General features: G+C 35.1%; 1 protein-coding gene across 1 annotated transcript; it reads right to left on the bottom strand.

The window, feature by feature from the left end:
* Positions 1-221: 221 nt before the first annotated feature.
* Positions 222-17,253, bottom strand: LOC143732260 (occludin). The gene is made up of 8 exons (XM_077223123.1): positions 16,103-17,253; positions 12,193-12,975; positions 10,961-11,122; positions 5,704-5,855; positions 3,315-3,533; positions 1,701-1,872; positions 1,577-1,618; positions 222-1,458 (listed from the first exon to the last, which is right to left on the bottom strand). Exons 2-8 carry the CDS (start codon positions 12,949-12,951, stop codon positions 1,360-1,362), a joined length of 1,605 nt encoding a protein of 534 aa, XP_077079238.1. The 5' UTR covers positions 12,952-12,975; positions 16,103-17,253; the 3' UTR covers positions 222-1,359.
* Between the last annotated feature and the right edge of the window lie 575 nt (positions 17,254-17,828).

The raw sequence follows: 17,828 nt of genomic DNA, 5'->3' as shown, positions 1-17,828 counted from the left end.
ATAATCTTATATGTGACATTGATATTAAATTAATCTTAAACTTTTTAAAATGACGTAAATAATAATTACATATTAGAGTACCTTAAATTTTAACCTCTATTGCTATTGATGTTATTTATTGCATATTTTCATATTGTTCTGCATTAATAAATGAAAACAAAACTTTACACTGTAAATAACCTGGCTGTAGCTTTGGCTATACTTTCAAAAACAGATCAAACTTAAAATACAAAATTTTATTGAAAATAGAAAGGACAACAAATATGTAGATAAACATAAATGCTGTTATGCACATGAGAAAAACAAAAAAAAGCATTATCTCATTAACAACTGAAAATGAATGCCCTATAAAGGTCACTTTTAAATCTTTTCAGTTTTCATACAAAAGGGTAAAAAACCACAACCTCTGAACAAAACTTATTTGATGTCTATAACAACATAAAACAAATGGAACTTCAATATTTGATCTTGCATAGATAGTTGATTAGTTAGAAATAAGCAGTTATTTGTTTCAAAAATAGTGTGAAAATCACAATATACCCAAATTAATCAAATGCAACAAACATCTAAAGCTACATGAACAGAATTCTTGCATATTTGTACAAATTTGCATAGTGTACCACTGGCATTGTTTTTACTATCTCTACTAAATTTAAAAATCCAGTTTCGCTTTGTGATTTCCAAATATTATGTTCTTTTACAGAGGCAGTCAGTTGTTTTAAAAAAAAAGAAGAGAGAATATTTTGTAATGGTGTGTGAATTTAAATATCTCAGTTGTTCTTAAGACCTGTTCTGGCACACCTCGGAAACGAGAACTTTCATGGTTTCTGACTTGAAAACAAGCCACAGTTACACCTTGACAATTACAAGCATTCACAATAAAGCACACTTAACTCACCTACAGTCATACACAAGGAAACTGACTGCATTGATGTCAATGCAGGTGCAAATTACTCAGTCAGAAAGGATTGTCCAAAGTACATTTCTTTTGCAACAAACTCATGCACCGCTATAATCAGCTGACCTTGAGGTTAGAACTCACAACCACACCCAAATCACACACAAACAACAGAATGACAATATCGGAATGCTTTATGGCATTTTACAGGCTATATGAAGTCAAGCAGATGTTTCCAGTGAAAGAACATGTTCCAGGAAATGGAAAGACTTTGAAAGGACCTCGTTTCCAAGGCAACCATCTTTAGGGCTCAGGTTAATCATAAGCACCGGGTGAAGCCAATGTTACAGCAGTTTAGGATTCGGGCAGCTTTGATCACACAGTCATTTAAAGGCTTCGTCATGGCCACCCATGATTAGTTAAACGCAAAAATGTCGAAAAAGGACAGCATTGCTAGCTTATTACTGACCACGGTCGTAGAACTTAACTATTCGTTTAATATGGAAAAGCTTGTGGCGCAGTTTGCGACATTGGTGCTTCTTGTTTTGATAATCTGGCATCTAAGAAGAGAGAATAAGGGAAAAAGAGCCTCATATTAACATCAAAAAGCAGAGCATCTATTACTATGAATGCGAGTCACATGTTTAGTCATTCTTTAGTTTTATGATCAAGACTCACCCGTTTTAGGTCTTTCAGACGATTATATTCCTCTGCTACAGCCTATAAAGTGAGATAAAAATAAAGTCATGTATTTGAACTACAGGTAGTTGAACTTTTAATCTAAAATTTTTCAGTCACTCACCTGGTACTTGGATGTTCCCTCATCAAGTGTGTCCAGCTCTCTGCTGAGCTTGTTTATCTGATCGCTGATGTCATCCATTTCAGCACACAGTTCCTTATAGGTCCTAAGGTCCGAGTCAAACTCTTTCTTATACTCGTGTCGCTGGGCATCAGACGTGATCTCTGGATACAGACTGATTGGGAATGAAACAGAAGGCAGTTAACATGGAAGTACACAGGAACATGTTACTTGCTGCGACTTATGGAACATATATATTTAGCTTGAAAGCAGAAAATTATAAAAGGGGATCAATAGTCATTTGGTAGTTATTTAATAAACATTTATCCAAAGAAATGTTATCCACTTTTTTTTAACAACAATCCCTTTGGAGCGACCTAGAGTTAAGCATTTTGATCAAGGCAACAATGATGGTATTTAATGGATTAACTGCTGTGGAGTTTGAGCTGACAGCCTTTTATTTGCCACAACGCAGAAAAACACCCACCATTAACAGAGTAAAGGAGCACACATTTACCATTGCTCAGTGAAAATTTGCCATTTTGCTAATGTGAACTATCACTATTCGCCAAAATTTCACTTGTGTAAAATACTAATATCACCGAAATTTGGCTAATGTGAAATACCATTCACTGATATTTAGCTTTTGTAAAATTCTACCATTTGACAAGATTTTGCTAAAGTAAAATATCAACATTCAAAGAAATTTCACTAATCTGAAATAATCTCATTCGCTGAAATTTCGCTTTTGTAAAATTCCACCAATCACAGAAATTTTACTAATGGAAAATATCACCATTCGCAAAAAATTCGTTAATGTGAAACACTACCATTCACCGAAATGTGGCTTTTGTAAAATTAAGAGAATCGCTGAAATTTTGCTAAAGCGAAATAGGTTAGGGGGGTTTGAAATTTTATTTTTGTAAAATTCCACTATTTGCAGAATTTTTGCTAATGTGACATATCAGTTTTTGCTGTAATTGCGCTAATTTACTCTCTAAGTAATGTGGCCACCCAAACTTTCAACTCTATATTCTTCATTTGAGTAAAAAAAAAGAAGAAAAAAAAGGACCTAGTGAGAAAATATGGCTAGAATTAGTTATAATGCAGTGAATACAAGTATTATATATTGGGTAACACTTTACAAAATAGGTATTTATTTATTAACACTAGTTAACATGAACTAACGATGAAAATGGTTTCTACTTCTACATTTAGTAATCTTAGTTCATATTAATCTCAACATTCACCAATACATTTTTTTAAGATTAAAAGTTGTATCTGTGACCATCAGTGAACTAAAATTAACATTAAACTCACATTTACAAATGTCAATAAATGCTGTAAAATGTATCATTAAAACAAACGAGACCATAGGTTTATTGTTTGCTAAGAGATTTTCCTTTCATGGCCTAACATGGTCTGTTTTTTTTTTTACTCATCAGAGCAAACCAAACAACATGCACACGTTTGCAACAGCCTTTGACCCTATAACCCAAAATTAGTCTATGATGTTAGCATGTGGACATGCATGGCAGAGATGATTCTCTCCTAAAAACTTACATGCAGTGTCCAAGGGAATGCATTACTAAAACCGAGCCTACAACAACTCCTCACCGTGCCCATAGATCCTCATCAAAATCGTTGGCCGTCTCTCCTCCAGTCGTGTACTCAGTCTCGTACTGGGACTCGTCCAGCTCAGGGTTCCTCCTGCGTCTCTTGCCCCTGGAGGCGGACGGTTTGCGGATGGTGTCGGTCTGGTCGGAGGGGCTGGAGCTCACTTCTCCTGACGGGGATGTAGAGTGAGATGGGTGGCTGAAAGAGCGCTCAGGGTAACTGTGGGAGGAAAAACCAGCGTTACTACTGTATCCGAGAATCAAGGCAAGAATCAAAATATTCTTCAGAATACTGTATGACAATCTGAAAAAAGGGGGTCTAAAACTGTGTAGTAATTAGAAAATTAATGGACTGGATGAGGAAACAAGATAAATGAGAAAGATTCATAAAAAACAAAAATCTTGTTTTTTCATATTTAGGCTATTATACCCTGTTTTTAAATATAGCATTAACAGAAACATGTTGGCAATATTGTAGTAAAATATTATTTGCTCAATTTATAAGCATTTCGAATAATGAGGAATTCTTTAAATGGCCTCATAAATTGGTGTTCGTGAGGACATTTGAGAAAATATGGCCCTCACAAGTAAAGCAAAACCAGTATTTAGCAAAATAGCTTTTTTTATTGTACCTCAATGTGATTTTTTTTGCTTGTTTTCCAATAAATGTTGACTATTTAAAGAAATGAAGAGTCAATAATCTTTTACAGAGACATTGCATGTTTTTTTTTTTTTTTTTTTTGCCAACACTGTCTATAGAAAAAGGATACGAATTCATTAATTTATATTGAATCAATACCATCAAAGCTCATAAAGCCACGCAGAGAATGGAGGGAGAGACTTAATTTAAAAACAAATTATAGTGAAAGAACACCTGATTAAAAAATGAAGCTAGTTTGATCTCAAGCCAAGACACGTCATATCTGGTGTAATCTAACCTGACTTCATGAAACTAATGGCCCAGACCATTATCCAGACTAATGGCCCAGATAACTCATTTAAAAGCACAATAGCACTGCTGACCTAACTTCATCTAGCAAAGCTCACAAAGAAAAAGTCTAAAAATACCACAGCACAGGCTAGTTTCAGTAGTAACTGATACTAAGTAGTTATAGTAGTAACTATATCATTCCAAAGTTTGGAATTATCTAATAAACGAAGCCCTGGTGACCACGAGACTTCTTTCAAAAAATTTTTTTCAAAACCGTACTGACCCCAAACGTTTGATCAGTAATGTATGAAAAACTGGAATGCAATTTCAAATGACTTTAACCTTTAAACAGGCAAGAGTGGAAAATGATCAGCAAAAATATCATTTCATGTCACTTTTTTATATCATCTGGAATTTCTGAAATGTTTGATATAGTTTGGATTTTATGAGATGTATCTCCCAGAATACATTGCCCTATTAGGGTATAAAAAAAGTCAAAATCATCAATATTTCTATGCTTTACTTGATGCAAAAAAAAATGTAATACGCAAAATATACTGCATGTATGACGTCCAAGCGTCCTAAAATTATGACATACACATTTCTTGTGTGTTTAGCTCCATCCCTAATCAATCATATAATGTAATTGATGATACAACATATAATTTTTTAAGCAATCCTGAAGACATCATCTATCATGTTCGAGAGAAAAGAAGATAGAAAAGAGGAGAGCAGTCAGGAGGAAAGTGATGACGACAGCTGGTAGGATAAGTGTGTCGCTTAAAGTGTGAGTGCCAAGCATCATGCAAGTGCTCCCTTGAGAACCAGACCAAAAAAAGTTGTGTGCACCCCTGGCAATAATACAATAACCTGTACAGGGGGGCTAGTTTATCTTGAGACACCACTCATTGTCAATACTGTGGATAATCTGTTTTTTTTTTTTTTACCCTAATCTGACTTCATAATCTCAGGGGATACAGACTCAAAATCCAATAAATAACATCAGGTGCAAAATATGACTTAATATTCTTTTTCAACAAAGACAATGTTCACAATTGGCCTAATATTAGCAGTTGTTTTGCATTAAGTAAGTAAGTAAAATAAGTAAGTAAGATTAATATATGCCTACTTTCTACATAGTCAGAATGTCCAGAACTATGGGCGGGCTTGTTGGCTTTAGGTCAAACTGATAAAACGAAAAATGATTTGAACCAAGTTAAGTGAGCCACATGCTCCAAACAGACTTAACTATGATAATGATAACAGAATTGGATGAAAGATTCTTTCTCATGCCTCCACCAAGAGAATAAATAATATGTATCCTGTGGTACACGTTAAAGCAATAAAGTCAGCGCCAAAATTTCTTTAACAGGGTCATGCAATATTGCCTGTTTACATGGAGCTCAGCATTAAATTCTCCAGCTAGGCCAGGGCCGGCCCGGATCACTTACTCACGCACCCGATAATATTGTGGGTCTCAGAGCTAAAGACACTGCCAGTCTTTAGGGGGATGGAGCCGACACTGGGGGAAGAAGCCAGAACAGGAGCCATCTTCTCTGAAAACACCATGGACGCCTCCTGCACGCTCTGTCCATCCTGTACACGGTTGACCTGAAAAAGGAACAAACTTCCCGTTTAGTACAAAGTCTGCAAACTTCGATACATATCTGAACAGAGAGTCTGACGTGCGTAAAATCAGGAAGCAACATTTTTCAGATAATGAAAGACAAAAGGTCTCAGCGTTTTTCAACATTAAGATTATTTAAGATTAACAGGAATATTTCTTCATACAAGGTCATTTAGCAGATGCTCTTATCCAAAGTGGCTAAATAAAAGAAATAAATAAAGATAAGTTTTATTTATCAGTATTCAGTGTCACATGATCCTTTAGAAATCATTCTAATATTCTGATTTCATATTATTATCAATGTTGAAACCAGGTGTGCTGCTTAATATTTTTTGTGGAAAACATGATGCATTTTGTTATGTACATTTTTTGATGTATAAAGTTCAAAAGAAGAGCATTTGAAATAGAAATCTTTTGTAACATTATTAAGGTCTTTACTGTCACTTTTGATCAATTTAATGCATCTTTGCTGTTAAAGATCTGAAAAGGTACTTAAAATAAATAAATAAAGATGCCTACCTATAAGGATGTTATGTATATTGCTATAATGTAAGACTAAATTATTCAATCATGAATCTGTCTTGAATGCAGTTTTTTTTAAAACTGAATTCTGTGCAGAACGTTATACAAACACAAAACCATTTTGGATCCACTGTTTAGACTTTATTTTCCTTCTGCTAACGTACAGGAAAGTCCGCAGCGAATAAGAAGTAAAAGTGCTTCCTGTCTAAGTTTGATTTCAGAGGATGTTCTCGGCATGTAAGTTTTGTGACAAACACACAATCCCAATAGTTATGACTTTTGGTACAATATGACTGTCAAAAAAACTCCCTATTTATAATATTTGTTTCTAAAATACAAAGGTGTATAAGTAAGGAAAAACTATTCCAAGCAGTACACTGCTATAACAATGAAAGCAGGTGTATGTGTCGGAGGGATTGTTTGTCTTGTTCTGGAGAGGTTGCATGTGAATGTATGTTTGTGTGTGTGTGTGTTCGGAGGGAGGACGCAGCAGGAAAGAGGGTGGAGGAGCGTTTCCTTGCAGCTGGGAAGAATGGGAAAAGCCACTGTATAGAAGAGCCCAAGTCATCCAGGAATTACAACAATGCTATCCCTGCATGAGCTACTGCAACCACTGATCCGTGATCACGCTACATAAGCAGGGAAAGAATGCTTGAGAAAAAAAGAGGGTTGTTTCATGCTCGTGACCTCCTTTTGCACCAGAAAAAAAGTGAAGGAGACAGAAAGGCAAGTAGAGAAAGATATTCAAAGGGAGTGTGTGGAACGGTGTCATATCTCATAGATCTACTGAAAGCACCAGGGCAGAGAGAGAGGCAGACCAGTCTCATGATGGTAGTAGTAATTATGTTTCCAATGGACTTAATCCAAAATCAAACTGCACCCTACGGAGCCTCTACTAGCAACTACAGGTTCATTAACAACCTACAGACTGGACGAAAGATTTATTGCTTAGAAGTTGCTCATTTATAGCTCAGGAGGGTTTTCAGTTATAGCGCGTAGCAACTTTGTCTTAGACATTTCTCCTAAAATTCCCAGAAGTAAAATAGAAACAAATGAGGCCATTTTAACCTGGGTTTAGAGTATAGAGCTTCAGAATTACGGATGGTTTTGGAAATGTAATGAGAAAAGTTTAAGTTTATGCTGAGATCTCAGACTTTTTTATTGCAGACTTTGGTATCTTGGTAAATCTGAGCAGTGTGATCTCTTCGAAAATGCTAAAGGAGACACATTTTCAGGGTCTCAGGAGACAATCTGAGGAGCCATTAGCTCTCTGTATAGGATTAATCTGTATAGGAAAAACAATTAAAGAGGCCACATTATGCCCTTTACTTTACTATGACTTTATCCTGTCTTCCTTTGTTCTTTTCCAACCACTTCTTTTGTTTCTACAGTTACGTTAATTTGTCCAAGCTGTGTATGATTGGTTATCTCGTTCCGTTTCGTTTCCGTTTCTATTTAAGATGCACCCATTCTTTCAGTCTTTGTCCGATCTCCGTTGCGTGTGCTTTCTCTGCCTGTTAGCTTGTTCCAGATCACTATTATTAAAGTTTGAGTTTGTATCTACACTCACCTAAAGGATTATTAGGAACACCATACTAATACTGTGTTTGACCCCCTTTCGCCTTCAGAACTGCCTTAATTCTACGTGGCATTGATTGTTGGGGATGGACACCATGTCCATCCCCATAAAGGGCATTTAAATCCCCATAAAGGGCATTTAAATCCCCATAAAGGGCATTTAAAGGGCATATTGCAGGTTAGAGGACCCAACGAGTCAATGTATAGAAAAATAATGTAGGAACTATATTTTCTTTAAAATATACTTCTAAATACGCTACAGAAGCTTCTGGAGACGTTTTTGTGAGAAAATTTTACTTCCGCGTCTGAAAATGGGCGTGGCGGGCGTGACGTAACGGGTGGGAGAGCGGCCGATTCAGACAACAGGAAAACAATGGATCGCAATGACATTTCGGACGCTGAGGAAATACTTACTCGTATGACGGACCACAGCCGTACAATTATGAGCCTGCTATGCTGCCAAGAGAGCAGGGACAGACCAGGATTAATGTTAGACAGAACGGTCAGAGACAAATTGAGTTGTGGTGTGAGGAGAACCAGTGTAGAACAGGAGAGGTGTCTTGGTGAGAGACCAGTGTTAGCTTATAACTTAGATATATACGTTCGCTAACGATATACACAGCTCACAATATTGTACAGATTATTACCATCGTATATCAGGCCAGCAGACATGAGTATGTTTAGGGTAAATACTATTAAATGTATAAAAACTATACTTGAGTATGTTTGTATTGTACTAAAAACATACTCAAGTACATTTTTAACACATATTTTTCACCTGGGTTATAACATAAACAGAAAATTAAAGATTTGAATATTTAAACAACCTAGTAATTTTCTTTTTCAATTACAAGTTGCCTCTATTAAGGGTATGACTACCTATATCACACTTTTTAATGCCATTGGTACAGTAAAACAGGATCAATATTCTTCAATATTCCAAGAAACGCTCACTTTATCTACTAAATTAGTGACCTTATGTCGTTTTAAAACATTTTATATCCAGCATTAACTTTTCATATGGTATTTTCATACAAGGTTATATATTAATTTTGATTTTTTTTTTACCTGCAATATGCTCTTTAAACGATGCCCAATTGGCACTAAGGGGCCTAAAGTGTGCCAAGAAAACATCCCCCACACCATTACACCACCACCACCAGCCTGCACAGTGGTAACAAGGCATGATGGATCCATGTTCTCATTCTGTTTACGCCAAATTCCTACTCTACCATCTGAATGTCTCAACAGAAATCGAGTCTTTTCGAAATCAAGACATTTTTCCAGTCTTTAACTGTCCAATTTTGGTGAGCTCTTGCAAATAGTAGCCTCTTTTTCCTATTTGTAGTGGAGATGAGTGGTACCCGGTGGGGTCTTCTGCTGTTGTAGCCCATCCGCCTAAAGGTTGTGAGTGTTGTGGCTTCACAAATGCTTTGCTGCACACCTCGGTTGTAACGAGTGGTTATTTCAGTCAAAGTTGCTCTTCTATCTGGTTGAATCATTCGGCCCATTCTCCTCTGACCTCTACCATCAACAAAGCATTTTCGCCCACAGGACTGCCGCATACTGGATGTTTTTCCCTTTTCACACCATTCTTTGTAAACCCTAGAAATGGTTGTGCATGAAAATCCCAGTAACTGAGCAGATTGTGAAATACTCAGACCGGACCGTCTGGCACCAACAACCATGCCACGCTCAAAATTGCTTAAATCACCTTTCTTTCCCATTCTGACATTCAGTTTGGAGTTCAGGAGATTGTCTTGACCAGGACCACACTCCTAAATGCATTGAAGCAACTGCCATTTGATTGGTTGATTAGATAATTGCATTAATCAGAAATTGAACAGGTGTTCCTAATAATCCTTTAGGTGAGTGTATAATCGGAGTCTTAAGTCTATTCCTGAGGAAACTAGTGTGACAACTATATTCTGGCTAGTATGATAAATGTAGCTCTTTTTAAAATAATCAGCATTAGATGATAACAAGTCTTGCATAGCTGATGAACAGTTTTGTTAGTTACAGGACTTACTGACAGGCATTTTCAGTACATACTATATAAATGAGTATTCATCTAATTTCAAAATTCTTTGGCACAAAAAAAAATATGGCAAAAATGATTGTTAAAATAGATGTACATGAATAAATCTGTTTTTGTTAAGTTTTAGCTACTTTCTATCTATTATTTTTCATCCATTTTAAATATTTTTATGAACATGTTTTCAATCTAGATAGATTGCATTTACCCAAAATGTATTTTAAGATTGTATATGTTCCTGCTACTCCTTGAAGTATATTTTGTAATGCATTTTGGAATTTCAAGGTTTAAATGAAATATATTTTTAATTTGAATCTGACACTCTTTAAATATCTCCATCATTATTGGCCATTAAAAATACTTCTAATAAATATATGTATACTTCAACATTTCATTTATTAAATTAATTTTAAACAAATATACTCATTTATGTATGCTTCCAAACCGTCTGGGTATTACAAAAGTTTAACAGTTCACAGTCCCAAGTAGTTAAAAGCTACTCGACTTTCTCAGTTTGGTTAATGATCAATCACAGCGAAACTAGGCTGGCCGTTAACAAACAGACCGTATCAGCGATTCATTCAACCTTGTGACTGAATTATCACCAGTGTCGCACAGGCCATTGAAACTATTAAAGGCTTCAAAACACCCTTAAACCGCTCCCATACCTAAACAAAAGGTCTTGATTGACTATCACAAACAATTTAGCAGAATTAAACCGCTTGTCCTATGTATGGTCACAGGGATGCTGGAGCCTTAACTTGCACATTGAAATGTATTGGAATACTTTTTGCTTTAAGTTTAGAGACTAGCAATAAGCCTGACACTGGCCTTTAATTTTCATCAGCTTAGGCAAGACACTTCATGACACTTTGATCAGGGTGTGCCATTTAATTAGTGACCAGACCATGTGATTCTTCTTTCATGCAGCACGTCTCAGCCTAGGAAACTCACCCAATCCTCCACATCTCTGCCCTCGGTTCCTTCCATCAGTGGCCGGTCCCAGTAGATGTTTGGCTTCCCGTAGTGCCAGATTTTACTTCTGGTTCTATAGGAGAAGGCGGCTGCCACAGCCAGTGCCACCACAACCATGAACCCACAAACCATTGCAACTGCCTGAGAAAGATGAAATTGTATTAAATCCAATGCATACAGAAATGTTTTTATCATACTAAGCTAAAATAATGGTAACACTTTACAATAAGGTTTCAATTGTTAACATAAGTCAATGTATTAACTCACATGAACTAACCATGAGCAATATATTTGTTACTGTATTTGTTAATCTTTGTCAACGTTAGTTAATAAAAATACAGTTGATCATTGTTTGTTCATTTTAGTTCCCAGTGCATCAGCTAATGTTAAAATATAACTTTTGATTTTAATAATGTTATTAGTAAATGTTGAAATTAACTAACAAAGATTAAAACAATTCTGTAGAAGTTCTGTTCATTATTAGTTCATGTTAACTAATGTTAACTAATGAAACCTTATCGTAAAGTGTTATCATAATAATTAAGTATACTACAAGTATTATCTTAATAATAATCTCCCTCTTATAATGAAATATTCTATATTAAAATGAAAGTTCTGGGTTATTAACAACTACATATTATACACAATTATTTTGACTTCACTGAATCATTTTTTTTCTTAGCTTGCTAAAAATTAACAGAATAAGTGTTTACAGTAATGCACTCACAATGGAAGCCCAATTAATATTTTTAAAGAATTGGGATAAAATTTCCATAAATATCTTCATTTCTGTTTTGAAGATGAACGAATGTCTTATGGGTTTGGAACGACATGAGGGTGAGTAAATAATGCCAGAAATACTATTTAACATCACTAAATTAACCTAAATACACTGTGAAAAAATGTAGAAGCACCAAATTGCAAGTAAATTTCACATTCGGTAAGTAGCATTGAATTAAACATGAAATTTTTAAGTAGAAAGACTGAAAATTCGGAAAAAAAAAATGTTTTACAGTCTACTACACATTGCTCTTCAAAATGCAATGTTAGGGTTGGATCAGGCTTCCATTGTAAGTGTTCATGCACTTCCTGTCAGATTTGACACAACAAGGGACAAGTTATGGTCTGTTGTAATCCTTTGATTGTAGACTATAAAGAAAACACAAATTAAATAAAGACATTTCCAAACATCCTGTAACTTTAAATGGTACCTCCTGAGGGTCCACGTAGCAGTAGTGGTACAAGTACTGGTTATAGACAGGAAAGCCAGCCCCCATTCCTGTCACACTGCTTCCGTAGAGGTTCTGACACATCATAAGCATGGGGTTGTAGTATGAGCTGGTGGAGCTTTGGGCCATTGGGTTCACTCCTACAATGTAAACTATGTTTATAATGCCCTGAATCACTGCCATTATGGAACTGACAATAAGCACCACCAGAAAGAACTTCCTGCTGCGGAACGTGTTTGTTTTGGAGAAGCTGGCTGCAAAGAATCCCAAAGCGATGATGAAGTTTATGGCAGCGACTGCGATCATGCTGGTCTTTGCCGAGTAAGGGGTCGGGTAAGAATTGTAGCTTCCGTAACCATATCCACCACTTCCATATCCACCACTTCCATATCCACCACTTCCGTATCCATAGCTTCCGTATCCATACCCACTTCCGTATCCAGAATATCCAGATCCGTAACCTAATCCGTACTGCATGTCCCAAACCAGAGTCGAGGCTACGCAGGCGAAGATTCCTAGACAGAGGATTATAACTATGCCTATCATAATCTTTACAATTCCTGGAGGGGAGAACCACTTGTAGAAATGCTGTGGTACCTCCTCACCAATATAGTAGGATCCTGGAGGTGGAGGGTAGGGATCAAATTCACTCCGTGGGTCATGGAAGCTACCCGGAGGTCCAAAGCCATTGGAAGGGGGAGTGTAGATCGGGGGACTATCGTAGGGTTGTTTCTCAAACATCTCTCAATGATGACCAAAGACTTGCTAAAAGAAGCAATTGAATGTGTCAATATGAATAGCATCACTCAGGTATTGCAAGCAAACAGAAAATGTATTAGGTTATTCATTTACTGTTTAAGACAAAAAAGACGACAAAAAACACCATAAAAGGCCCAATTCAAACAATGCACTATATTCCAATCTAAGGCATACACTAGCTTTGTGTAAGGAACAGATTGAAATTTAAGTAATTATTAACTGAAAAGAATCTATGGAAACTCCTTAGAAATTTTATAGACATAAATAAACAAATAATAAATAAATCATTTGATAATATCTGAAAACTTAAATTATGTTTAATTATATGATTATTTTATAAATTATATGAAATTACATTACACAAGAATATATTAAAGTTTGGGGCCAGTAAGATTTTTAAAATGTTTTTTTTTAATGCTGACCAAGGCTGCAATTATTTGACCGATAATACAGTAAAAACTGTAATATTGTTTAATGTTATCTATTCTATCTATCTATCTATCTATCTATCTATCTATCTATCTATCTATCTATCTATCTATCTATCTATCCATCTATGTTTTCTATTTAAATATATATTCAAATGTAATTTATTCCTGCGATGTAAAGCTGAATTTTAAGCATCATTACTCCAGTTTTCAGTGTCACATGATCCTTCAGAAATCATTCTATGATGCTGATTTACTCAAGAAACATTTCTTGATAAAACATTTGTGCTGTTCAAAAGTTCAAATGAACAATTTATTTGACAGAAATTTTTTGTAACATTATAACATTGATCAAATTAATGCTGAATATAATATCATCCTTGCTGGATATAATAATTATTATTTTTGACAGTAATTATCCTTTTGTGTACTCTGGAAAAAAATACAAATAACCGCATACGGGTTTGAAACAAAATGAGTGCGAGTAAACAATGACAGAATTATTATTTATAGGTGAACTGTCCCTTTAAATGTCTTTGGTCAGCACGTCGTCAGTGACATCAATTAATGGACAGGCCAAAATGACGTTATCCAAAACCACAAGCCGTGAAATCACTGTGCTGAAATAACTGTGCTGTTTATCAGTGTGAGGTAACAACAGAGAGTAGAGTGGAGACATCGGCACCAGGGATCAGAGTCTGTCCACACAAAGCCACTGTTTACAGGCCCGACCGTGGGAGTTCAATTCAATCTCAACCATTGTCCAGCACTGACTTTGAAATGCACAGATTTCAATTCCTGCCAAAATTCGCCGTTTGTTTAATTTCAGATCATTTGGTCTAGGGATGAGGTCACAAACAGGGCAAACTAGACAAAACAGGACTTAGAATATTTCTAATAATCGGAGGTTATATTATATTATGGTCGAATGTTAGTTGTTGAGTTGTAGTTTCATGTTACCATAGATAAATACATATTTCTAATTAAATACAGCGCAATCTACAATGAGATATTTTGCGTTAGAAAAAATACTCTTACTCAAATACTCAGTTTTAATATAACACAACATGTTAATTCCTGAAAAATTCTTGGTATACCTTCTGTTTTATTTGTAGATGTGATATGAAAGTCCTTGTATTGTTTTCTAAATTTATAATGCCTTCTTATAAAGTGTAACATCATGATTTTACTGACTTTAATATAATACAGTTATATAATTTATTTAAATGGTTAGTTCACCCAAAAATGAAGGTTCTGTTATTAATTACTCACCCTCATGTCGTTTCAACCCCGTAAGACTCTCGTTCATCTTCGAAACACAAATGAAGATTTTTTTAACAAAATCTGAGAGCTTTCTGTCCCTCCATTGACTGCAACACAACTGACACTTTGACGCTTCAAAAAGTTCATATGAAAAACATGAATTGAGCGATTTAGTTCAAAATTTCTCAAGAGACTCAATCACTTTATGAGCAGATTTAATTTAGGCTTTTATTCACATATATACATTCAATGTTCAGCGAACAGTTTTATCTCTTTTTGAACATTTTGGTAGATTCATAATAGTAGTGTAGCTGTCAATTAAAAGACAGATCTGTCAGATTTCATCAAAAAGATCTTCATTTGTGTTTCGAAGATGAATGAAAGTCTTACGGGTTTGGAACAACATGAGGCTGAGTAATTAATAACAGAACTTTCATTTTTGGGTAAACTACCCCATTAAAAGTCTTCTCAGTATCTACTGTAGTGTGGAAAACAACAGAAGAATGTATTCTTGGCAAAGGCCTAGATAAGCCATTTCGTTTGCCTGGTTACTATGTGTTCACCTACTACACAGCCTCCCCCAACTTCTCTCCTTTGTTATAGCAAAAAGTCAAGGCTGCACTCAGTCTGTGCATGGTTACCATGGTAATAAAGGCCTGAGGTAAAAAAAGAGAGGTTTGGAAAGAAAAACACAAGAGCTTCAGTGTCTGGGCCGCTCTGAGACGGGGTGCCTACGCAGGCACACACAGTCGTAAGGATCAGGTGTCCTAAAGAGAATCCTTTCTTATTTACCATCCCGGCCCAGGTTTGATTTAATGATTCTATAATGAATCTTTTGAATGACCAACAACAGGTGAGAGGCTTAAAAAAAAGATGGAAAGATTATTTTCTTTTTCATTTTTGGGCTGAAACTGTGCAGTCTTTGCCTACATAAAAACTATAACAGTGCCATGGTAAAGTGATCGTATACAATGGTAAGTACATGGCAGTACAAGGTTTTTTTTTAATTAATTTTTCTATACTACCAAATAACATGGCCAAAAAAACATGGTATTACTGTAGAATGATACCATGGTATAAAAGTAAAAAACTACATGGGTCAAAAAAGTATGGTATATACTTAAACGTAGTACGTTTTGAAGCAGATAATGATGTATGAACTCCAGACACACAAAAAGTAGGAGCAAAGATCACAAAATCTCTTATTGCTTCTCGTCGTGAAACTGCTGCGTGTCTATAACACACTAGAATTAGTTTAATAAATTGAGACAACAACAGTTTTATAATTTTATAAGCAGCTTTTATAAATAACTTTTATAAAATAGTTTTTATAAATAGCTAAATATTTATATTATATTTTAAAATCTAAACCATAATGATAATCTTTTTAAGCATATATTCCTATCTAAAATCTAAAATAAACAAAGAAAAACAGTGTTTACTTTTTTGAATCTGTCTTCTGATGAAAAGATATTATCCCAGATGTGTCGTCTTCGTCTTCAAATTCAGTTCTTAGCTGCGGTTGACGTCTGTAATATATAAAAAAAGTTCCGCAGGTAAAAGTAAAGGTGTTGGTCGAGAGTTTTCTCTCTCTCTCTCTCGCTCTCGGTTAAATCTGTCTGGTCCACCTGCGCCTGCATGCAGTGAAGCACATCTTTATTTGTCTCTCTGTATCAGAGGTCTGATTGTTTGGACTCACCAGTCCTGAGCCCCCTGAATAAGACGTGGGTGGAAATGCATGAACGGCTCTGAAAATAAACTTCCTTGAGAACAAGAAGTTTACTCGATATAATCATATAATCTAGGGACGTGACAGTTAGTCGGACCTGGTTTAATCCCATTGGACAAAAGCCGCGAGGGCGGGTCATTTCTGTCATGAAGTATTTCAACATTTCCTCTTTATGGATTAAAACAACAACAACAACAAAAACACCCAGTTTTAATTTAAAATTTGGAATCGGAACATCTTAGTTTTACATTATCACAATTAAGTGAACAGTTTTTTTTTCTTAGATAATTTCACTGTTCGAGCAGGTGTTGTATTTTTCCCCCACGTACGTGAAGTGTTAAAAACTAACGCGAAAATTAATATATATTTTTTAGAAATATTCCATTAGTTTCTTTCTTTATTTAAAAAAAAAAGGTGTTTGTATGTTTCTTCCCAAACGATATCACCTTCCAAGAAGCGATTTCATTTGTTTAGCGAAAGCAAGTGCAAAACATCACAAAGAAAGAACATCAATAAGTAGGATTTAATAAAATAATCATGAACACATTATGTCCCGTCTGATAAAATTATAGAAACTGGTATGATATTATCAACAGTTCAAAAGTTAAATATAAAATAAATATCAAAATGTAGCCTACTTCAAATTGACAGTCCAATGTAGGCTAAGATGATTTACTGCGCATGAACTAACTTTCGCTGTTTATTTCCATCCCGTTCGACGCCATTCTATTAATTTTCTTTGACATTATGTAAATAATCAGGTTATTATATATATAACTAATAAAGCTCATAGTGTTAGTGACGTTTGAGCGTGGTTTTGATGTTGAGAAGTAAGCAGGTTACAAAAGAGTATATAGTTTAGTTTTCAAGTAGCCTACATTTTTAAAGAGCAACATTTCATTCATGGCATAAAGCACTTTAATAGCGCCCTCTTGTGCAGAATCGAAGGATGGCATGAGAATAAAGCGACCTATGAATAATAAAACAACCTATTAAATAAAGTGCTACATATTATAATGTCTTATTGGTTGAGTTTTTTTTTACATTATTTATTACAATGAATGACTAATAGTATAGGCTAATAAATATGACAAATAGGAATAAAACACAATATCGGTAGCCTATTCAATAATCTGTTGCCTATATCATTGTTAGGCTACACATGTAAAAACGTAAAGGCTGGCTGTACACAAATCTATATTTAAAAATAAACTAACAACTGCAAACAATGTTTAGGAATTTAAGCCTGGTAAACTTACATTTGATACAAAACAATTGTTATATTTGACCAGACTTGTGATACAATTTTAAAACAAATAGATAGGTTTGTATTGCTCAAAATTATTCATCATGACATGGCCATCTGTGGATAAAAGAACATGTGACTCTTAGTATAGGCCTTATTTTTCATAGTTATTTAGTTAAATGTCAGAATGACA

This window comes from Siphateles boraxobius, unplaced genomic scaffold (genome assembly GCF_051911475.1).
Source record: "Siphateles boraxobius isolate OS27281-9 unplaced genomic scaffold, OSU_SipBor_1 9, whole genome shotgun sequence".
NCBI lineage: Eukaryota > Metazoa > Chordata > Actinopteri > Cypriniformes > Leuciscidae > Siphateles > Siphateles boraxobius.
Note: the sequence above shows the minus strand (reverse complement) of the source record. Positions and strands in the feature narration are given on the sequence as shown.